General features: G+C 51.1%; 1 protein-coding gene across 1 annotated transcript in view; it reads left to right on the top strand.

Annotated features, from left to right (window-relative positions):
- Window positions 1-22,923, top strand: part of RGS6 (regulator of G protein signaling 6) — a 558,565-nt gene that overhangs the window by 470,631 nt on the left and 65,011 nt on the right. Inside the window, exons 4-11 of the mRNA XM_062181104.1 lie at window positions 1,852-1,958; window positions 3,167-3,218; window positions 5,706-5,770; window positions 9,167-9,243; window positions 11,394-11,475; window positions 13,805-13,879; window positions 16,839-16,937; window positions 17,941-18,002. Coding sequence (XP_062037088.1) covers window positions 1,852-1,958; window positions 3,167-3,218; window positions 5,706-5,770; window positions 9,167-9,243; window positions 11,394-11,475; window positions 13,805-13,879; window positions 16,839-16,937; window positions 17,941-18,002 — 619 coding nt within the window. The remainder of the gene's footprint in view (window positions 1-1,851; window positions 1,959-3,166; window positions 3,219-5,705; window positions 5,771-9,166; window positions 9,244-11,393; window positions 11,476-13,804; window positions 13,880-16,838; window positions 16,938-17,940; window positions 18,003-22,923) is intronic.

The raw sequence follows: 22,923 nt of genomic DNA, 5'->3' as shown, positions 1-22,923 counted from the left end.
GGGCATCCTTGTCTGGTACAAGATCTCAGTGGGAATGCTTCCAGCTTTTCCCCATTCAATAGGACGCTGGCTGTAGGTTTGTTATAAATTGCTTTGATTGTGTTGAGGAATGTTCCTTCTATACCCAATTTGCTTGGTGTTTGCATCATAAAAAGATATTGTATTTTATCAAATGCTTTCTATGCGTCTACTTAGATAATCATATGGTTTTTGTTCTTCAGTTTGTTAATGTGATGTATCACATTGATTAATTTGTGAATATTGAACCAACCCTGCATACCAGGGATAAATCCCACTTGGTCCAGGTGAATGATCTGTCTGATGTGTTGTTAGATTTGATTGGCTAGAATTTTGTTGAGGATTTTTGTGTCTATGTTCATCAGGGAAACTGGTCTGTAGTTCTCTTTCTCTACTGCATCTTTTTCAGGTTTAGGAATTAAGGTGATGCTGGCTTCATAGAAAGAATTTGGGAAGATTCCCTTCCTTTCAGTTGTTTTGAATAACTTGAGAAGAATTGGAGTTAGTTTTTTTTTTTAAGATTAATTTATTTATTTGAAAGTCAGAGTTACACAGAGAGAAAAGGAGAGGCAAAGAGAGAGACAGAGAGAGAGGGAGGGAGGGAGGGAGGAAGGGAGAGAGGTCTTCCATCCGCTGGTTCACTCTCCAGTTAGCTGCAGTGGCTGGAGTTGTGCTGATTTGAAGCCAGGAGCTTCTTCCAGGTCTCTCACATGAGTGCAGGGACCCAAGGGCTTGGGCCATCTTCTACTGCTTTCCCAGGCCATAGCAGAGAGCTGGATCAGAAGTGGAGCAGCCAGGGCTTGAACCAGCGCCCATATGGGATGCAGGTAAAGCCACTGCATACAGTGCCGGCATCTAATATGGGCACAGGTTCAAGAATGTAGTGAGAGTTCTAGCTCTAAGATTGGTGACATGAGAGTCCCCTCCTTACCAGAAAGGAGCAGCTAGAGAAGATGGGTCCTCCCTATTGCTGGACCAGTGATTCTTGAGACATTCGGACTTCTGGAGGCAAGCCAGCCATCAGGAAGCAAGGCCGAGAAAATGCCATTCGTCCCGACTGCACCAGCTGCAGGCGTCCCCCTCTTCCAGGGGATCCTGGGAGTCACTGAGCCAAGCATCAGGCCTCTGCTGAACCTCCTGAAAAATTTGCCCGTAAAACCCAGACAAACCCCTTTTAAAAAGTCACAGCTTAGGAAATTGAGAACTGCCAGAGAGTCCCAAAGCACTGGTCTCTGTATGTCACCGCCCACTCCACTGTCCTTCCCCCAACTTCCTGAGAAAGCCAAGTTTTACTCAATGTCTGCAGAGAAGAGCAGCCCCTCTGGTTGCTGTGGGGGCTGCTGTGCTGGGGCAGGCTCTGCATGTTCAAAGTCTCCATGGGCAGTGAGGCTTCATTCTGCCTGCTGCTCAGGATGCAATGGGATGAAGCTGGCACCGGGACCGGGACCACCCACTGAGAGCTTGTCCTCCCCCAGACACCACGAGGCACCTTAGGTGAAACATCTCACTTCCAGCATTGCAGGTTTCATGCTGTTAACCACGCAGCTACACGTGCTTCAGGAAGGTGTTGGGAGAGGGGGCGGGCGGGCGGGCGGTCCAATGTCACACCTTCAGAGCTGAGATCCAGACGACTCCCAGGCATGTGGTGACCCTTCCCGCCTGCTGGCATCTCCCCTCCACACCCCTGCCTGAGCAGGTGTGGTCATGTCGTCCACGCCGTCATCCGGGAGTGAGCCACTTGACTTGCACCTGCCTCTCAGCTCTGCCAGCTCATATTTCAGCCTAGGAACCTGTCTGTTCACTGCTCTTCTCCCCCACTCCCCGTCCCTGCAGGTGAAGCCATACACCTGGGGAGCCTCATCGCGGCGCAGGGCTACATCTTTCCCATCTCGGACCACGTGCTCACCATGAAGGACGACGGGACCTTTTATCGCTTCCAGGTAGGCCTGCAGGATGCTGCTTCTGAAGGACTCTTTCTCCCCATCGTGATCTGACTGCAGGTTAAAACCACCTGGAGCCACACGGGGGAGCTTAGGAAGGCAACGTTCACTCCTTGCCAGCTTGGGAAAACCAAGAGAACTTTTGTCTGTCGATGCATTGCTTGAGCCATTTAAAAACCAGCCAATGGCCCTTGTGGAAATCCTGCTGTCGATGGTGCACTCTCTGCTCCTTTTCAGGCTGCTTTAACAGAATGCCGCAAACAGGGGCGCTTACTGACATCAGACATGTATTCCTTACAATTCTGGGGGCAAGTCCAAGGCCAAAACTGGCAGGTCTTGATGCGGGTCTGAGGCTCTGCGTTTGGTTCATGGGCAGTGCCCTCTGTACCCTTGCTGAAGGAGCAGGAGGTCTCCCTCGGTCCTCAGAAATCAGGGTACTCATCCCCTTCGTCAGGGCTCCGCCCCAAGACCTAACCACCTGCCAAAGGCCCCACCTCCCAACACCATCATCTCTGGATTTGAATTTCCACGTGAATTTGAGGTGAGCACGTACATACACATTCAGACCACAGCAGACACATTGCACTTGTCTATTATGCAGAACAAATTTTGCAGGTGTATATCAGCCATTTCCTAGACAAGGAAGTTGGGAATCAGTGCGGCCCTTGGTAGGTCTAGCAGGCAGCCTGGACAGGGGGCCAGGTGAGCCTGGAAACACAGTCCTTGTTCTTCCTGCTACATCCCGCTGCCTTCCTGGAGAAGTTTCCATCTGCTGCCTCACCATCTTCCCCGCCCATTTCACATGGCGTCTCCCAGATCCCGACCTACAGGCAGACGGAGGAGAGGATCAGGGTGGTGTCAAGCACTAAACCATAAGGTTTGGAACCAGAAAGTCTTCAAGACAGGGCTCAAGGGGAAAATGGAACTCAGGCTGAAGTGCCCTACGCCAGCCTGGCTTCAGCAGTTAGACTTCTGTTGCCTGCGATACGAAATTTCTGCTCTATAAACAAAGTTTCTCATTTTCACATTTATGTTGCTGACCTGGGATTGTAGTTCTCAATACCTAGAATAGTGTTGACCAGACTCAGCTGTGGCAAAGAACAGGTGAGAGCCGGGTGTGACGTCAGCAAGGGCTGGGGACTGTCATCAGGGAGGACCTCGCTGGGTGCAGGGGTGCCTGAGCCCTGACACCTTGTGCTGTTTTGCAGGCTCCTTACTTCTGGCCTTCGAACTGCTGGGAACCTGAAAACACTGACTATGGTGAGAACTAGAGCCGGGGCCCACGCTTTGGGTTACTCCTGAACACGCAGACACCAGGTGCTTCGTGTCTGGGTGACCACAGTACATGAAAAGGGCTGGGGGATGGGCAGGGGTCTTCACCCTGTTCACTCATTTCTCCTGTTCCTGACACATAATGAACTCCCCGTTCCATTACATTAAAGAAGGACGGAGCACGCTGACAGATGTGTTCCCGGGAAGGAGCGGGACAAGCAGCTTCACCAAAGGCAGTCAACATTTATGCTGGGGGGCCGGGATCCCAGAGCAACACAGTGGGACTGTGGCTTTGCACTGCTCCCTCTAGAAGCAGGGTTTCAGGAAGGGCTGAATCAAGGCACCACCTATGCCTGGGCCTTTCTCTTCTTGCAGACTTATTGAAACTTATCAAGAACTAATTGGAGGTTTTGATCATGCAAGTTAGGGGGAAAGGGAGACAACCTAGGAAGAGGTGTACAGAAAGTCACTCCAGATGGGGAAATTAAAAACGGCTGAAGCTGGACAGTGGGCAGGCAGGGAGCTGCACCATATACTAGGCTTTGGCCACAAGACTCTCGGTGGAAACTCTTGCATGTTTCTATGTGCCAGTTCTTCTAGAAAGTTCTGTTATCCCTGTGCGTATGCTAAAGAGCCTGAGGCCTCAAGAGGTCATGCCATCTCTCAGTCACCGGTGTCCAGATGCACACATAGGCCCCATCAGGTGGGGACGTATCTCTATCCATTCTCAAATTCCCCAGCATATGCCAGAGGCATTGTTGGCTCTCAGCCACTCTGGTTCTTTCTTGGTGGTGGTCATGGGGCCCTTGCTAGAGCAGCAGAATGTGAAGTCCGATCTGCATGGCTGCGATGCACCTGCTGCCCTCCTGGTCTTCTGCCTGATGCACTTGGAAGGCACAACGGCCCCAGCCCCTTTGCACAGTGGCCTTGCTGCCTGGGCTGCACGGGGATCTTCAGAAAGTTCATGGAAAATCCATATTATGGAAAAACTATGCATGGTTCCATTATTATTTGTACAAAACTTATTTTTAATTCCATTTTCCCATGGACATTCCAAAGTACCCTTATAGCTTACAACAAAGCACGCTGTAGAACAGAAATTGTTTCCGCACACGCTGTGGGGGTCACTGGGAGCTGCATTTGCTGGCACCGTCTAATCAGTGCCACAAGAGAGGCTCACCTAACACTTAGCCCAGAAAAAAAACCTGAATTCAAAATGCAAAGTTGCATTTCTACTGAATGAGTATCATTTTCACACCATCATAAGGTCCAAGAAGCTTAAGTCAAACCACTCCAAGTCAGGGATTTCGTATTTAGTGATCTTACATTTTTAACACGACAGATGCACCTGACATAAGCAAGTTGGGGAACGACAGCTGACTCAGGCCAGCGCACAATACACTGGCGTGAGCACAAGTGTGGACGTAGCAGAAAGCGGGCTGCTGGCTGCCAGGTTGCAGAATATCACAGGCTGCCATCAGTGACGTTTTCAGAGCTAATGGAGAAGGCGGGTTAAGGTAGCAAGTCGTTGGCTAGGGGTCTCTTAGTACAGTCAAGCTGTCCAGCACAAGGCTCGGCTGGCCCTGACTTTCCTCTTGGTGGTTCTGCTTCTGATTCTTGCCACTCATCCTCTCTTCCGGGGCCATTCCACTTGGCACCGCTGAAGGAGGGAGGCAGTGAAGAGCAGAAATGGGGGAAGGAGCTGATGAGGCCGTGTCTGGGGAAGAATGCCGATGGCCCAGAAATCTTCCCTGGCTGGGGGAGGCCCTGTCTGTCCACGGCTCCTGTGCATCACCTCCGGACAGACCCTAGAGCTAGCAGCAGCGTTTGCAGGGGAGTAGGACGTGGCTGCTGCCAGTAGAGTCTTCAGCCTAGAGCAGGAACATTGCAGTGCAGCATGAGGAAGCTCCTTGGTTGAAGATGTGTCCGTGCATTCTGGAACCCGGAGCCGGGCCTTCAGAGATGGGTGGGAGGGAGGCCACCAGGTAGACAGAGAGACTGAGAGACGACCTTCCAGGCGGAGGGTGCACGTGCAGAGGGGGTGGTCTCGGAACGCCTCTGTGAGCGAGAACAGCTTGGTGAGACACGCAGAGACCGGGCCGTGGAGAACCTTCTTTGCCACCATAAGGAGGCCAAGCTTACGCCTGAGGCCACTGAGGATTCAGTGCAGTGCTTTTAGGCATGTGGTCGTATTTGTGATGATCCCGCGGAGTGGACAGTGTTCAGGGTGAAGCAGAGTGAGGAGGAGGAGGAGTTGTTGGGATTGGGAGAGAGAAGAGAGGCTCCTCATCTGACCCTGACTGGCAGTCGGGTGTCACAACATCCACTAGAAAGCATCTTCTCCCCGGGGCTGGCTGGCTGTGTGGGTGGGCGGATGGACAGATGGACAAATGGACGGGTGGATGGATGGCAGGTGGGTTGAGTTTATGATTCCACTGCTGGCTTTGTACATACTATACTTTCTCTTCTTCTCAGCCATCTATCTCTGTAAGAGGACAATGCAGAATAAAGCAAGACTGGAATTGGCAGATTACGAAGCAGTAAGTGGGATCATTCTACAGACTTTGTATGGGAAAGAGTAAAATCATGTCTGTACCTCGCTTGCTCTCTGTGCTCTCGCTCGCTCTCTCTCCCTCTCTCTCTCTCCCTCTCTCTCTCTTTTTCCCCTTTTCTCCCCCTGTAGTCCCTGTCAGACCCAGGAAGGGGCCTCTTCCCCATTCCCCTCCTTTGTTCGCAGCTCCTCTTCACAAATACACACATTTGTCTCTTTCTGTGAGTGCCTCTCAGAACCCAACAATAAAAAAGTAAACGACTCAGCTTCTGAAAGGACTTGAACAGTTGTTCCACCACAGAGGACAGAAAGATGGCAAACAAGCACATGGAAACGTATTCAACACCGTTAGCCATTTGGGAAGTGCCGATCAAATCTAGGGTGAGCTACCACCACACGCCTGCTGCAGTGGCTGACACTGCAGTCCTGGAAATAAGCAGCGGGTGATGAGGGTGTAGAGCACCTGCTCCCTCCCGGCATTGTGGGTGGGAGTGCAAGATGGCACGTCTACTCGGGAAAATGATCTGGCAGTGTCCTATGAAGTTAGACATACAGTCAATGTAAAACCGAGCAATTCCATTCCGGTACACCCTAGAGAAATCATAACTCAGGTTCACTCAAAGAAAACCTGTCCACTAATGCTTGCACTACTTTGTGGTCATGGAAACCATCCAAATTCATATAAGCGGGTGTGTGGTTAAACTGCAGTTTAATGGAGTACTATGCTGCAGTAAAAAGGAATGAACTGTTGATAGGTGCAACGGATCAGCGTCGAAGACACCAGGTCGAATGAAATAAACCAGTCTCTAGCCGGCCATTCCACTGAGCTGACATTCTGGATTAGGCAAAACCATCATGCTGGCAAACAAACCATTGATTACCAGGGGTGGGTATGGGTGGGAATAGTATGGTGCTACAGAGCTAGCAGGAGGGAGTTTTGGAGAGTCATAGAACCGCTTTGTATCCTGATTGTGGTTGTGGTTAGATGCATCCATACATGTGTTGAAACTCACACAGTTGTACCAAAAAGGGGGGAGAAGTCAAATTTACAGTATGACATCTGTTAAGATTGCAGCTTTATGCTCACTCCCCTGTGCTTCGTAGTAGCTGCAGGATCTGAGGGCAAATCTCAACCCAGAAAGGAAGACCGGATGTGGTCATAAGATGTGCCCATCCCCGCAGCTCTCTCAGCCTCTCCTCCTCCTCCTTCCTTCCCAAGGGGTGACTCATTTGCAAAAGTGAGAGCCCACTCCCATGGGACAGAGCCCAGAAAACAAAACACAGAGAGCCTGAAGACTCACGGAGCTTTTAACCCTAGTTTTAAATTCTGGTTGCAGAATCTTGCTCCCAAAGTGAACTCTGGAAGGGTCCCCAAGAATCTGGGAAACTGAGCAGACTTTCACATACCGCCCTCTGCCCACTTCCCAGAAGCCCTCCAGAGCAGGTGCTGCTGGGAGGAAGGGCACTGTTAAGGGTGGCAGAGAATCCCCCCTCGGACAGCCCGGCATTCACAGCACCTTCAGACCCACATGCATCCCAGTGCCTCTGGCACTTTTGCTGCCTGGGTCTCTCAAAACAGATCTTGCCTCTCCTGGCTTCCTGTGCCCAAGCCTACCCAGCCAACCAGACCACGGCTGCCCTCTCCGCAGCCCACAGGTGAATGCGTGTGCTGTTGGGGAGGGAGACCTGCGTGGAGCCCTCCTCCCTTTTTGATCCCACGCACTCCACAACTGGGAGGAAAGTAGACGGGCACACATTGCAGGAGACCGTCCAGAGCCTCGGACCTGGCCAACGTGCGAGGATCAGATCCTCTGTCAGAAGACTGTGCTCTTCCCGAGCTGACCTGGCCTGGCTGCTCTGTGGCTCTGAGCGTCCTGAGAGCCCAGCTCTGCTCCTCTGTCTGCCTTGCTGTCCCAGAGTCCCTGTTTCAGAAGAAGCAGTTTTACTGTTTGTGCACCCAGAGCAAAGAGCTTTGATGTCACCTCCCCACCACAAAGCACGTGACTCTCTATCCTGTATTTCTCTTCCCCACATTTTCCACATTTTAAAAGAGGTGCATAGAAATCAGACAGCTTCCACTCCTGATGTGTGGGTTTGGTTTTGTTTTACTATTATTATTATTTATTTATTTATTTATTTATTTTGGCTTTCTCTTCTACAGCCTTAAGTGTTCTGACAGGTTGAACTTCTGCATAAAAATGTTTCAAAATTACGCAGGTGATATTTCCAATTGTAATTATTTAAATTTTTTTTCTGATGATGATATATTCTCTTTGTAAAGTAATAAAAATTCGAACTGCAAAGAAAGGAAAGAAAAGAGCCTGGATGTTTGAAACTATAGGTACGAGGGTACTTCAAAAAAGTTGTGGACAAATGGAATGGGAAGATAAATTTACTTTGCTACAAATTTTTTTTAACTCTGTGCATGATTTTTTTCATAATATATGCTTTCCAGGAAAGGTTTTTGATGCCCCCCTCACCTGTATGTAGAGTGTTTTCTTCACATGCGTTTGATCCTATACAAAAATCCTAGACTCGTACCATAAACATTATGGTGTTGGCTGCTGCTTGCCCCAGTAATCAAATGTGGGTATCTTGGAAATCTCTCCATAATAATCGTCTCCGCCATCATGTTTGGTGGCTGCCTCGTCTTCTGTGCTGTGACAGTCGGTTGACATTGGCTTCCTGTGAGCAGCGGGAGGGTCCAGGCGATGGTGTTCTAGGACTCGCACACCATGCCTCGGCCATAGCTCTGGTTTCAGGGATAGTGTCTTCGGTTGGAGCTCCTGTTGTATTAATAGCTCACAAATGAGGATCATCAATTAGTGTTGGCACGGACTATGAAAATACATAGTGTAATGTGGGCTCCAGCCCTGCATCATCAGAATTAGGGGCTCATTTTCCTTTCATGAACATCACAAACATGGACACTCCCTTTGGGCCACTCCTGATTCCAGGCTCTAAAGCACCAATGCCAAGTCCTCTTGCAGCCTTCTCAGCTCCCTGTGAGCTCCAGCTGTGGCGTTGGCTCTCCGAGCTGCCTAGCAGGTTGCATGTCCTCAGCGAGACCTCTCCTGTAGCCACAAACCATTCTATTTCCAGTGGTCTTTGCAGCAAGTTCTGTGCGGGTTGTATTCTTCTCAAACATCCAGGTGAGGAATGAGGTGAACCCTACAGGCTCCACACGTGATGGATGTGCAAAGGAACACGAATAGTGGGGCATTGTACAGCAGAGTCTGGTGCAGTCAGATGGGTTCATGTCCGGTGGACACAGGGAGGGCCTGCTCTTGGGAGCAATCAGACAACTGCATTGCAATAAGCCTAGGTGTCAATGTGCGCGTGTGTGATGATTAATGCCTTCTTGTTGATCTCCCTTTCTCACTAGGAAAACTTAGCAAGACTCCAGAGAGCCTTCGCCAGGAAGTGGGAATTCATCTTCATGCAAGCAGAAGCACAAGTCAAGTAGGTCAACTTCACAGAGCCCCTCCGAGAGACAGAGGCAGACTCTCTGGGCCTTGGGGCGCTGTGAGGCTGAGATTGCCAAAGTGAGGCTCCGGGCTGGCATTGGCCTCTGCCACCTTGCAGCACGGTGCCTAAATGGAAACTGAGGTCGGGATGGATGAGTTTCAGCTTTAGAACCAGTGCTGCTCTGAAACCATTTCAAACACGTATGCTTTAGCAGCCAAGGTGGGAGACGGGGTCCTCCCAAATGTGGAACTCTGGTTCCAGAAGGGTGCAAGGTGTTTCTCTTTCTCCAGGAGACTTCCAGGTCTTCCTCTGTGCTCAGCATCTCGAGAACCTCAGACCACCTTTACCCGCAGGGCTGGGGATTTGGTCTTCATGGGACAGCTTGTTGGAGTCTGAAGGCCGAGCAGCCCTTCTCCCATTCTCCCCCACAGGGAGGAGTTTAGAAGCAATTACAAAATGACACACATAAATCCGATATTTGGAGTCTAAAATATCAGATTATGACTTTCCATAGAAGCTATGTTATAGGGCAGGCCTCGGCTGTGTGGCCACAGATCTGAATGACACTGTGCTTCCGGGGCAGAGGTGGGTGGCTGGAGGCCTCCTCCAGCCGAGCGGAGCCACGTCCTGCACATCGACTGCGCACAGAGGACAGGTAGCCTTGGGGACAGGATGTCCTGAGGGCCGGCCTGGGCCTTCTCAATTTCTTCTTTCAAATCTGCCAGGAAGTTGAGTCATTCTTCCTCCCCCAGAGGAAAGGGCATGAAAAGAAAGAAAAGGGGAGAAGGGTCCTCCCGCATTTGTCCCTCCTGCACACACAGTAGAGATTCCTGCGTTTCCTGGGAACCAGGGAGTAAACATCTCCAAGCCCACACACGTGCTTGTCAGATTCATTCAGTTCCAGGAAATGGGATTGCTGGGCTCAGAACTGCTCTGTGCTTTCTAGAAGCATAGCCTGCTTTCGCCAGTCCAGGGGCTGCTGTTGGTCTCCCCCCAACACACACACACGCTTCAGTTTCTGTCTTCCACAGCCCAGATGGCAGCCACCTGCTGACTCCCCTGGTGCTCCCAGCAGCACCCGGGGGAAGTGGGCACCAGCACTGGGCTCTGAGCTGCAGCAGGAGGTGGGTGAGGAAGTGGCGAGGGGGAGGGTGTGAACACGGGTGGGAAGGAAGTTGGGGTTCAGTTGGACCGAGGGGCAGTTGTGCCCGTGGACTCCAAAGCCATTGGGAAACAAGAGGAGCTCCAACTTGTCCTCTGGAATCAGACAGCGTCAACTCTAGACAGAGGGAAATTGTCACTTGGTCCGTGGGTGGTATTTCTCCATTAACTTTTTTGATCAACTCTGAGAGTGCGGTGTAAGTGCAGGCCATATGAGTACACAGTAATTGCCACGAAAATCATGGCGTGATTATGGGTTTATCTCAGTCCAGCCGACTGCGATCTTCCCGGGAGAGACAAGAACCAGAAGTTACATAGCAATTAATCCGAGTTGCTTCTTACTTAGATAACATGAGGTAGGACATGCATTCAGAGCAACAACAAAAAAACCTTCTTCCTGGTGCTGTTGAGGGTGCAGAAAGGATCTGCCACTTGTGCCTCACCCCGCTGAGGCCAGCGGTGTTTGTCTCCTGGGTCTTGAGACACGCCTGGGCCATTACTCCGCCTTTAGGAAGCCAAGGGGGTTTAAGTGATTTTTAAGACACAATGGCAGCGTTCAGAAAACGTTCCACTGACTCCCAATCTAAAGCCAACTTCTATTTGGCTGTGGGACGCCGGCACACGGGTGGTGACAGTCTTTCCTACACTTTTCAGTGCAGTGGCCACCCCATGGGCCAAGAATGTGTCAGTGGAAAATTCCCTTCTCGATAATCCCAGCCTTCACACTTCCCGGGGATGGCTCCGTACACGTTGATGACAATCCGTGATCTAGCCAGAAACAAGTTCTCTCCCCGGGCGTCAAGTGCTGGGGCTTCCCTGTGGAACTTGTGGACACGTGTTTCCAAGCTCGGCAGAGAGCAGGGACCACAGTAGTGCCCATAGCTCGTGTGCAGCTTAGCTCTGAGAAACGAGAGCAGGGATGGGGGAGCGAAGGTCGGAGCAAGGAGCCTATGAGAAACTCCGCGTCCTCTCCACTCTTTCAGGATTGACCGGAAAAAGGACAAGACAGAAAGGAAAATTTTGGATAGTCAAGAACGGGCCTTCTGGGATGTCCACAGGCCGGTGGTAAGACAGCGCTCCTTGCTTCTCTAGGCTTAGGGGGTGGTTTTAGTTTTTTGGTTTTTTGTTTGGTTGGTTTTTGGTTTTTTGCTCACTGTGTTTTCAGTTTACACAGGTTGATGTACAGGGTGGTGTTTCTGAACAGGTGTACACTGTCTAGTGATCCAAGCAGAGTGCTGAGACTACCTGGCAGCCCAGCCACGTATCAGCTCCCTCTAGTGAGACCATGCAAAGTGCTCTCTTCCAGTTATTTTGGCGTAAATAATGCAATGTTGTTCACTCCGAGGTTCTGCTGGTGGGTTTCAATTTTCCCTTTGCCCTCTTGCAAGAAGAGGCTGCCTTTCACCACCAGGTGTCTCCTTCTCAAGAAAATCCTCAGGCTTCGTGGGGTGCGTCTTTCCGTTCACTCACATGGCCTCCGCAGGTTTCTGGACTGCACGTCACCTGTTAAAAGCGTGGAGCAGAGAACTGGGACACAGAGATGCTGTGGGATTTGGGAGCCCTGGAGTGTACGTTCCCAAAATGCACTTTCCACTCCAGCTCTCATTCACCCTAGATCATGAAATACTCAGTTCTTACTCAGATGCGGTTGGTTCTGGCTGTTCGTGGCAGCTCTGTTAAGTCTGAATGCCGAGTTCCTGAGTACTGACGCCGTGCACAGAGGGAAGCTGGGGACTATGAGCCTCCGGTCACAACATTTCTGACAACCCGTCAATATATAACCTTGTTCAGTGTATGTTTCTGTGTAGAGACACCTCATGAAATACACAAATGGGCTTCAGAAAGTCCATGGAAATATTTTGAAGAAACTGCGTGAATTTCAAAAATGTTTGTACCAAAATAAACTTACCTTTTAATTCCTTGTTTCTCCAAGGAAACTTTAAAACAAAGAAACAAACAAAAAGCCACTTTGCTTATTTGAGAGAAAGAGAGGGAGAGAACTCTCCATCTACTTGTTCACTTTCCCAAGGCTCCTCATGGCCAGGACTGAGCCCAGCAGAAGCCCCGAGCTGGGAATCAATCCAGATCTCCCGCGTGGGAGGCGGACACGCAAGTTCTTGAGCATCACCAGCCAGCTCCCAACACCAGAAGCAGGTGTTGAACCCCGGTGCCCTGCTGGGGACCATGGGCGTGTTAGTGGTTCAGCGTCCACTCCGCAGACTTTCTCACGTGCTGTTAGCTCATCAATGCTGAACTCCCCAGCAGTCATGCGGAGCTCCTACCGGAACGAAGCCTTCGCAGCCTGCATTTTTTTGGTACAGCAGCTGCACATAGAGCCGGAACTTCAGCCCTGCACTTGGGGGCCGTTGTAAACAGCAGGTTCACCAACAGAAGGCACAGAAGTGCAGAGAACATGGCAGGGAACCAGGCCTCCCTAGACTGCTTTGCAGTATGCAGCCCGCAACAAGAAGACCAAGCCTTGTGCAACCTCAGCTGGGAGCACAGACACAGGGGCCGCCCCGTGCAGGTGCTCGGTGGAGCACCACTGAGTACTGATGTGCGAGTCACAAACACATTTTCTAACCTGAACAGATTCACAAGTACAAAATCTATAAAGAGGTTCCACTGTATTTCTAATTCTACATTATTTAAATCTTGCATCTCGTGAAGTGGAATTAAAGAAACTATTTTAGCCTTCCTAAAAACTGATTAAAAGTAAAAGCAAGAAAAAAAATAGTTACCCTGACATTAGGGTCTTTTCAGATATTTACATATGTGAAATAGCAAAGGCTGTGGCCAAAGCAGTCTTGCCACTTGAGTAAGTTTGCTGTTAGAAACTGTGCAGTCCAGGGCTGGCACTGTAGCACAGTGGGTTAAGTTGCCACCTGCTGTGCCCACATCCCACATGAGCACCAGTTGAAGTCCCAGATGTTCTGCTTCTGGTCCAGCTCCTGGCCACCTATGTGGGAGACCCAGATAGAGTTCAGGCTCCTGGCTTTGGCCTGGCCCAACCGTGGCTATTGTGGCCATTTGGGGAATGAACCAATGGATAGAAGATCTCTCTCTCTCTCTCTCTCTCTCTCTCTCTCTCTCTCTCTCCTTCCCTCCCACCCTCCTCCTTCCCTTTCTCTCTCTCAACTTTCAAATAAATAAAATAAAGCTTTAACAAAAAACCCTATGCACTCTGCCCTGTACATATCACCCTTAGATATTAGCAGGTAAGTTTTTATATTTTATAGGAGAACTCCATGTTGGAACACATACATGGTGGCAAACTGGGCCAGAGCCTGCTTTGTCTGTAATGAGCAAGAGAAAGGCAGATTCTGGAGGTGTGTTGCAGAGCCGAGCTGGAAGAGTCCTTTTCCCACAGTAATTTTGCGATTCTTCTCCTCAGCCAGGCTGTGTGAACACAACAGAAATGGATATCAGGAAATGTCGACGTTTGAAGAACCCGCAGAAGGTTAAGAAGGTCTGTGAGTTAACCTGGATTAGGAGCTCTTGCTGGGACAGCCCTTTCATTTCTGGTGCTGTTCAAACAGTAATTTACTGTTCGCGCCTCTGCCGTATTTTGTCTTTGGAAACCATTTCATTTATCGTACAAATATTGACGGAGCGGCTCGGGTGTGCTTGGCGCAGTGCGTGCTCTTGAGATACAGCTGGGAGCTCTTCCCTGAGCCTACCAGGAATGAAACAAGCCCACAGGCTGCAGGGCCATAAATGCTACATGAAAGGTAGCATTGGGCCGGCGCCGCGGCTCAATAGGCTAATCCTCCACCTGCAGCGCCGGCACCCTGGGTTCTAGTCCCGGTTGGGGCACCAGATTCTGTCCCGGTTGCCCCTCTTCCAGGCCAGCTCTCTGCTGTGGCCCGGGAATGGCCCGGGAGTGCAGTGGAGGATGGCCCAAGTGCTTGGGCCCTGCACCCCATGGGAAACCAGGAGAAGCACCTGGCTCCTGGCTTCAGATCAGCACAGTGCGCCAGCCACAGCACGCTGGCCACGTGCGGCCATTGGAGGGTGAACCAACGGCAAAAGGAAGCCCCTTCTCTCTGTGTCTCTCTCTCACTGTCCACTCTGCCTATCAAAAAAAAAAAAAAAAAAGGTAGCATTGGATGGTTCAGCAGCAGCCACCATGGGCAGCTGAGCCTACTGGGGTCTTCCCAGGGCTTCCTGGAAGTAGGGTCATGTGTGCAAAAGCCTAAGTGGCAGCTGGCTCTAGGGAGGGGGCAGGGAGAGAAGAAAACTAAAGGAGCAAAAACTGGGGAAGGCACAGATGAAGTCTTAGGGGCAAGTGGCTGCCTTTCAGTTGAAAGAGATTGCCATCTTGGCAGACTGAATGGTCCCGTGGACACATGTGTCTCCCTCGAGTGAAAGTGGACTGGCCACAGCATACCCGTGGATACCACCTCCAGACGACCCTCATCCCTACATCCCCACCCTCACCACAGCACCAAGGATGCACTGTGGAGAACATGGCTGTCCTCCATGATGTTACCAGAGGCTAAGATGGGTCCCCAAACACCCCTGTTTCTTACAATGACCAGTCTCCTCTCTCCCTCTCCCATAGTTACATACACTTATGCACACACATGCACTCACACACAGGTGCACTTCAGGAAGTTCATGGAGGGTGGGCGTTTGTGCCTCCGTGGCTTGAGCCTCTGCTTGGGATACCCGCATCCCAGGTTAGAGTGCTTGGTTTGGGCCCTGCCTGCTCTGCACTTCCCACCCAGCTTTGTGCTAATGCTCCTGGAACAGCCAACGATGACCCAAGTACTTGAGTTCTTGCCACCCACGTGGGAGACGTGGATGGAGTTCCTGACTCCTGGTTTCAGTCTGGCCCAGCCCAGGATTTTGCAAGCATTTGGGGAATGAACCAATGGATGGATGATATCTCTGTGTGTGTGTGTGTGTGTGTCCCCAGCTTTCTGTCACTCTGCCTTTCAATGAAACAAATACATCATTTCTTTAAAGAGTCCATAGTAATACAGAATTTAAAAATAAATTTATTTTGGTGCAAGAAGCTTTGAAATCTATGCAAATGCAGCAGGTCTTCAAAAAATTCATGGAAGTTCATGATATAAAAAAGCTAGACATGGATTTCCAAAAATCCACCAAAATTAGCTTACTTTTTAATGCCACTTTCTGAAGTATTCAAGCATGAGAGAGACATGAAATATATGTATTATATGTGTGTCTGTAAGCTCCTTAAATCTGCTTACACATTTAGTTCTTTGCTGAGATAGCGATAGTCCCTGTGTTACGCTTTATTAATATTGAAGCATCTTCATTTAGTTTCTAAGGCCCCTTATCCTAATATTCCAGAATTTCATGAAGTCATATCCACATAATCAAAGCATTTCCTGGTTTTATAGATTTTTAGCTACACATCACACACCCTTGGGGGACTTGTTTCTTTCCTAAAGCAAAGACTGTCCAGGAAGTCAGTAATCGATTTAAAAGTCGCCACACCCGTGGACAGGTGGCGCCACTGAGGACAGAAAGGGGAACCTGAGCCCCTGCCCTTTGGATTTCCATCCGATGGGCGTGTCCTCTGCTGAGCAACTGGAAATCTGGACGGGCCCTTCTGTGGCTAATGTGCAGCAGCTGTTCTTGAACATTGTTTTGCCTTAGATTCACGTGGGGCATGTAAGAAAAGTGGGATTTCCCCAACCCACCCGCAAGACGGTGGGGCTTAGCAATGTGCAGGTGCCCCCGGTGGTTCTCTGCAGGTGGTCTAAGGGGGGCACATTTGGAGCAACACTGACAAAGGAGGGATCTTCACTGCATCAGTGGAAAACGTGCATAATGAAAAGACTACATCGACGTCAAGGTCTTTTGCACCAGAAGAAGCTCATCTTTGAGCTCCATTTATCTGCTAACCTCTTGAAGTGTCCTCATACAAGGATACCATTTTCAGCTTAGGAAAAGAAAAATTTATTTATTTGAGAGGTAGAGAGAAAGAAATAGAGGCAGCCCTCAAATACCGTTTCACTCCCCGAATGCCTGCCATAGCTAAGCTAAAGCCAGGAGTGGGAACTTAACCCAGGTCCCCCGTGGGAGTGGCAGGAAGCCCAGTTACTTGAGCCATCACCTGCCACCTGCTGGGATCTGCATTGCAGGAAGCCGGGACTGGCAGCCAGAGGTGGGAATGGAGCCCAGGGACTCCACGATGGGACATGAGCGTGTTAACAGCAAGGCTACATGTCCAGCCCAAGGACAGATGTTCTGACAGCCATAACCCAAAGATGGGATGAGATGGCTTGGGAGGCAGGGGTCCCACTACTGGAGAAATCCTCTCAAAGATGAGTCTCTTTCCATGTGTAGTTACAGAGGTGTGATGACCGGGTGACTGCCCGGCCAACTGTCTCCTCAGCCACCTTTACCTCTTGAGCACAGGCGCGGATAATTCTCTGTTCTCGCTTCTTTAGTCAGTGTACGGTGTGACGGAAGAGTCCCAGTCCCAGAGCCCCGTGCACATACCCAGCCAGCCAATCAGGAAGACCACGAAAGACGACATCCGGAAACAGGCGAGTGAATTCACGGCTCCCTCCCCAGAGGAGACTTGGCCGGTTTAAGGAAAACAAGAAAACCCTCACAATGGGGTGGGTGGGCTGGGTGGGCTCTGAGTTCCTGGAAGCCACAGTAGAACCCCGTCGGGGGCCACTGAGCCTGTGAGTGCTGTGTACGAACTGCTCATGGAGGCTGGGAGGGAGATGTCTCTACACTTAGTCCAGCAGTTTCTGGAGAAAGACAACACGAGCTCTTCCAGGGCCTCGGGTTTCGCCGTAGGTGGGTTCCCACTGACTGCTGTGTGCTCATGGCACAGAATTCCTAAACATTTAAGGCACATCCGGTGGATTGCTGTGATTCACAGGGGACCTTGGAGGAGAGAGGGAGCCCCCTACTCCCAAAGCCATTGCAGTTTTATTTGGTTGGGTGTTGGGATCTTTCTTGATGAGTGCCGCAAATCAACAGACAATGGCTCACTGCCTCCGTCCCCTGCGGGGTCTGCTGCTAATGGGGCAGCATCAGGGCCTACTGGCATCTGAGAGATGGGAAAATCCAAAGGGCTAAACGTCTGGGCACCTGCCTGCCTGAGTTTGCTATTGAGTGGGGAAAAGGACACACGGATAAAAATCACCGCGGGATGATTCCAGCTGAGAATACGAGGCACGTGGTGTGGCGTCCCCGTGAGCTGTGGGCCGAGGGGAAGTTCCCGGGCCTCAGTTGAGAAGAGGTATTTTCAGTATTTGCATTTCCCGTACACACTTCGTAGAATAGATACTGCTATTGGGTTTTGGCAATCAAGACTTAAATTGTAACACAGTGCCGGAGATGCTGTGTCTTAGGTGCAGGTGTAGCGTATAAATCTTAAGTGTGGCAAGAATTTCCCAAAGGGCAAATTGGCTGCTGGTGCGCAAAGCAGGGGGGGTTGGGCTCTTAGTGGAAATATGGAATGTGGGTTCAAAGGAAGAAGGGAATGATGGAATTCTGCTTGGATCCTAACAGCCCCTTTCCCTCTCCCTCCAGATCACATTTTTGAACGCACAGATCGACAGGCATTGTTTGAAAATGTCCAAGGTGGCTGAGAGGTATGTTTCCGCTCGGTATTACTGTTTTCTTCCTGCTGAACAAGGGTGAGATGCTACCGGGCTATGGTTAACCAGTGAGTCCAACTCCAAGGGTCAGACTGGAGCTGCTCCTCTCACAGATGTGAAAAAGCCCCAAGGCTCCACGGAAGTGGACCCAGCCCCCTGTGAGCCAAGGCAAGAGACATTCTGCTGCCCCTAGAGAGGGGACCGCAGGACCCTGTCACTCAAAGAATGTCCTTTGCCTGCAGCCTCTTGGTGAATCCAGATGGAGTTGCTCCCTTTCAGCTATAAAGCACCCCGATTCCCTTTACAGGGAGAGAGAGGAGCTGTGTATGTGCTTTGAGGTGCTGAGCGGGTACGCAGGAGGGGTCTGGATGAGCAGCCGCTGATGGAGCGCTGAACTGCATCGAATCAACTGTAAAGGAAATATTCGGCCCCTCCAGCCGGGCTTCCCCGAGCATTCCGCCCACAATCTGCTCCCGGAGCCGGCTCCACTCTGTTAACTCGTGGGAGATTTGATTTTATCAAGGAAATGGTCTGCTGTTGAGCTCTCCGGTGTGGGGGAGACCTCACCTGGGGAGTCTGTATGGAATAAATCTCATCAGGCTGCCCAGAACTGAACATTTGTTCGTCCATATGTTGCTGCTAATGCGATGACCAATTTCTGAGGGAATCAAAGGCTTAAGTCGGTCTTAGTATTTATTGGATGTCAGATGACCCGAGTCCTTAAAGCCCAGCTCGTCTGGGGGGTTGGCTGTGTGATCCACCCTGAACCGTGTCCCTGCTGGTCCCTGGATTGATCCACATCTCCCTTCTAGATCAGATCATCACAAATGGAAGCTAAGAAAACCCCAGCCCCAAATCATAGTCTGAGCCGACGCTCTGCCTACAGGCTATCTAGAGACGTCCCTGGACTGGAGCTCATGTTTTTGGTGGCGTTGTTTACCTGTTACCCCGGCTCACAACAGTGGCTTTGTTAATGCTCTGGACCAGATGACTGCTTGTTGTGTTGATGGTGTTCCGCACATTATTAAGAGATTTAGTAGCAGCCCCGATCTCCACCCACTAGTCGGTCACCAGTCCCCTCCCCTGCACTGTGGCAACCCAAGTGTCTCCAGACGTTGCCAGTGTCGAGGGGTCAAGAGGAGAAAAGCGCCCCCATGAGAATCACTGCTCTTCCTTGTTTCCCTCTGCCCATGCGCCGGGAGATTGCCGTGGCGGGAGCTCCACTCTTAGATCCTGATTGTTCTGGAATCACAGCGTCCACTAAGTGCAGGCTGCAGAGCCCCTCCTGCACACTCAAAATGCGGGACCCCTGGCCACGGTGCCGGGCTCCGGAAATGCACTGCGGGGCTCCCTGGAGTAGTCTTTGCCACAACAGTGACTGCACGTGAGATAGCTTAGCTGGGACCTCCACCCCCGGGGCCCAGCGCTGTGGCCACCCCGGGACTCCTTTCTCTGTGAAGTAGGGACGAGAGTGGCTGTCCCCGTGCCTGGTGACGGTTGCTTGCACTTCAGGGTGTCACTAGGGGACTTCAAAAAGTTCATGGAAAGTGCAGTTAAAGAATAAGTTTATTTTGGTGCAAAAACATTGTGAAATCCATGCACGGTGTTTTCATTGTACGTATTTTACACAAACTTTTTGGAAGACTCCTGGTAGGCATGGATTTCAGCAATGTTTTGCTCTGACATAAATTTATCTTTTAATTCAATTTCCAGGAACTTTTTGAAGGACCCTCGTCCATGGGAGCACTTTTCCCTTGGGTGCAGTCCCTGAGATCTAGTGGTCCGTCTTCTTTTTTTTTTTTTTTTTTTTTTTGTTAAGATTTATTTTATTTATTTGAAAGGCAGAGTGACAGAAAGAGAGGGAGAAACAGAGTTATCTCTTCCATCTGCTGGTTCACTTCCCAAAATGACCACAGTGGCTGGGGCTGGGCAAGACCAATCCAGGGGCCTGGAACTCCATCCAGGTCTCCCATATGGGTGCAGGGGCCCAAGCACTTGGGATTTGCCTGCTTTTCCAGGCACAGTAGGAGGGAGCTAGATCAGAAATGGAGCAGCGGGACTTGAACCAGCACTCGTATGGGAGGCTTGCATTGCGGGTGGCAGCTTAACTTACTGTGCCACAATGCCAGGCCCAGATCCACTGGTTCTGGGCACAGTGATCCAGGCAAGGAAGGGAAATGGCCAACAGGAATTGCTGCGCCTCAGACATAGGGATGCTGATTCTCGGATCCAGGTAGATCTGGGGAACCTGCCTCCTGGGTAACCTTCACGGGGACTGGGCTGATCGCTGAAGTTGGGGTACGGTTATTGCCTGCTCCCGACGGCTCCTATCAGAAGGGACAGCCAGCTTTATCCCATCTTTGGTGTGTGGAGAAGGAGCCTGACAGTAGCAAGAGGAGGGCAGACGGTGTGCAGGTGTGCAGGTGCGCTGCGTTGGGTCCGGGAGAAAGCCCAGGAGGGCCAGGGAGCCTGGCACGTCCTATTGTTTGTTTGTTTACTACATGCCGGGGAGGGACCCAGCTGCTCCCCCTAATTATGCTCCACAGCCTGCTCTCCTGGAAGGGATTACCCCAACCCCCCGCCCCCATTCCCACTAGAGGCTTTCAGGAATCTCCCCACCCAACAGGATTTTATTCCCAGCAGCAGCAATACCTGGCCCCTTTTCAACGTGACACAAGGGTCTCTCATCAGAGCCCCAGACAGGGAGGAGGAGGGAATGGAGATGAGTGTTAGCGGGAGATAAAGCAGCCTGGAGCCTGGCCTGTGGCTGGCTGTGCTGGCGCTGGGGCCAGGGAGGTGGCGCTGGCAGCTGGCCAGGGGGTGAAAGCCGAGCTCCCTCAGGTGGGCACACACATCCCCACCCCGGATCTGGTTTCCTGGGCCTGCTCCAGGTGATAAGTGGTAATGAGTCAGACCCACAGTCCCTTGAGGAAAAGTCCCCATCCTTTCTCCGCTTAGTTCTCCTGCGAGTTGACAGTTAAGGGAGTGGCAGGAGGGCTGGTGACAGCGAAGGTGGGCTCTGGAAAGGGACAGGTCAGGGTGGGGTTCGGAGGCCCAGCCAGGCCCAGCAGGGAGTGATCCTGGAAGAGGCCGGACAAACGGAGTCTGGGGTGGGTCTGGAGCCAACCACGGGAGGTTGAAACCTGCCTCTGCCGTCCCCCCACCCCATTTTCTAACTGACAAAGTGAGTCGCCTCCTCTGCCAGTGCCTGTTTCCACTTGAACTTGTTCCACATAGAACTTGACCTGCAGGGTCAGTGAGACAATGCACAGCAAGACACACGATGGATGTGAGCGCTGTAATTTTCATTGAGCTGCAGGGAACAGAATTCGGGTGCATGAGATAAAGTGAGCTGGGGCAAACAGAAAGTGCCAGGAGGAACAGAGGGAAGACAGGCCGAGGTGGGGCGGGTGGCCCCAAAGACAGCAGTTCTTTGCCAAGGCCATTCCCTACCCCTGTCTTCTGAGTCTCCTACCCCAGGAGCCCTGCAGCCTGCCCTGTGGTCTCCCCTCATCTGCCTCAATCAGCCATGAATCTCGTGCCGTTGGGAAGAGAGGGCTCATAGATGAGGAGCCTGGCTCCTCGGCACAGACTTTCCCATCACATCCCAGCTTTAGCTATTCCGTCCATTGTCCCAGGAGTGCTTACATGTCCCTGAAATGCCAGCCTGGTGACAGCCAAGCTGCATTTCCTAGGCCCTTGCCTTTTGCTCTCGGTAGAGTACAAAAGTCTGTCCGCGTGTGCAGTCCCTGCACACGCACGTGGCACCTTGTGCTTCCTGTGGGAACTATTTCAAATGAGTCTTTCTGCAGTGTAAGCCAGGCCCTCGTCTGCCTGAAGAATGGACCCTGTGTTTCGGTTCGTTTTTCTGGCTGACTCTGAGTCAGTATCCTTGGACAGCAGGTACTTCAAAAGGGTCATGGAAAATGAATTGAAAGATCATGTGGAAGTAAAGCAATTTTTTTTAAAATCCACGTGTGAATTTTTCCTAATATTCATTTTTCATGAACCTTTTGGAGATTGTTCATACTGTGTTTCAAACTCTATCCATGATCAGGGTTTTCTTTTAAAAGATTTATGTATTTGTTTTGCAAGAGGGAGTTACAGAGAAAGAAGGAGAAACAGGGAGAAAGAGAGATCTTCCATCCACTGATTTACTCCCTAGATGGCCACAACGGCCAGCACTGGGCCAGGCCAAAGCCAGGAGCTTCATCTGGATCTCATACATGAGTAGCAGGGGCCCAAGCACTCGGGTCATCTTCTGCTGCTTGTCCCAGCCCATTAGCAGGGAACTGGATTGGAAGTGGAGCAGCCAGGACTTGAACTGGCACCCATAAGGAGTGCCGGCATCACAGGCGGCAGCTTTACCGGCCCCTAGGGTCTTCTAAGACACCACAGATTGCTTCCCAACCCTCAATGACCCAAGGCTACTAGGCTCTTCCAGTCACTGTTTGTATGTTTTTTTTTTATTATTATTGGTTTTTTTTTTTTTTCTTTTTTTTTTTTTTTGACAGGCAGAGTGGACAGTGAGAGAGAGACAGAGAGAAAGGTCTTCCTTTTGCCATTGGTTCACCCTCCAATGGCCGCTGAGGCCAGCGCATAGTGCTGATCCGAAGCCAGGAGCCAGGCGCTTTTCCTGGTCTCCCATGTGGTGCAGGGCCCAACGACTTGGGCCATCCTCTACTGCCTTCCCGGGCCATAGCAGAGAGCTGGCCTGGAAGAGGGGCAACCGGGATAGAATCCGGCGCCCCAACCGGGACTAGAACCCGGTGTGCCGGCGCCGCAAGGCGGAGGATTAGCCTAGTGAGCCGCGGCGCCGGCCGTTTGTATGTTTTTATTGACTGCTCTGTGGCATTTCTTGTTCCCAGCAACATGCTCGTTGCTAGTAGCTCTTCCTCTGTCCTAACCAACCCGC

This window comes from Lepus europaeus, chromosome 22 (assembly GCF_033115175.1).
Source record: "Lepus europaeus isolate LE1 chromosome 22, mLepTim1.pri, whole genome shotgun sequence".
In the NCBI taxonomy this organism is placed as follows: Eukaryota; Metazoa; Chordata; class Mammalia; order Lagomorpha; family Leporidae; genus Lepus; species Lepus europaeus.
Note: the sequence above shows the minus strand (reverse complement) of the source record. Positions and strands in the feature narration are given on the sequence as shown.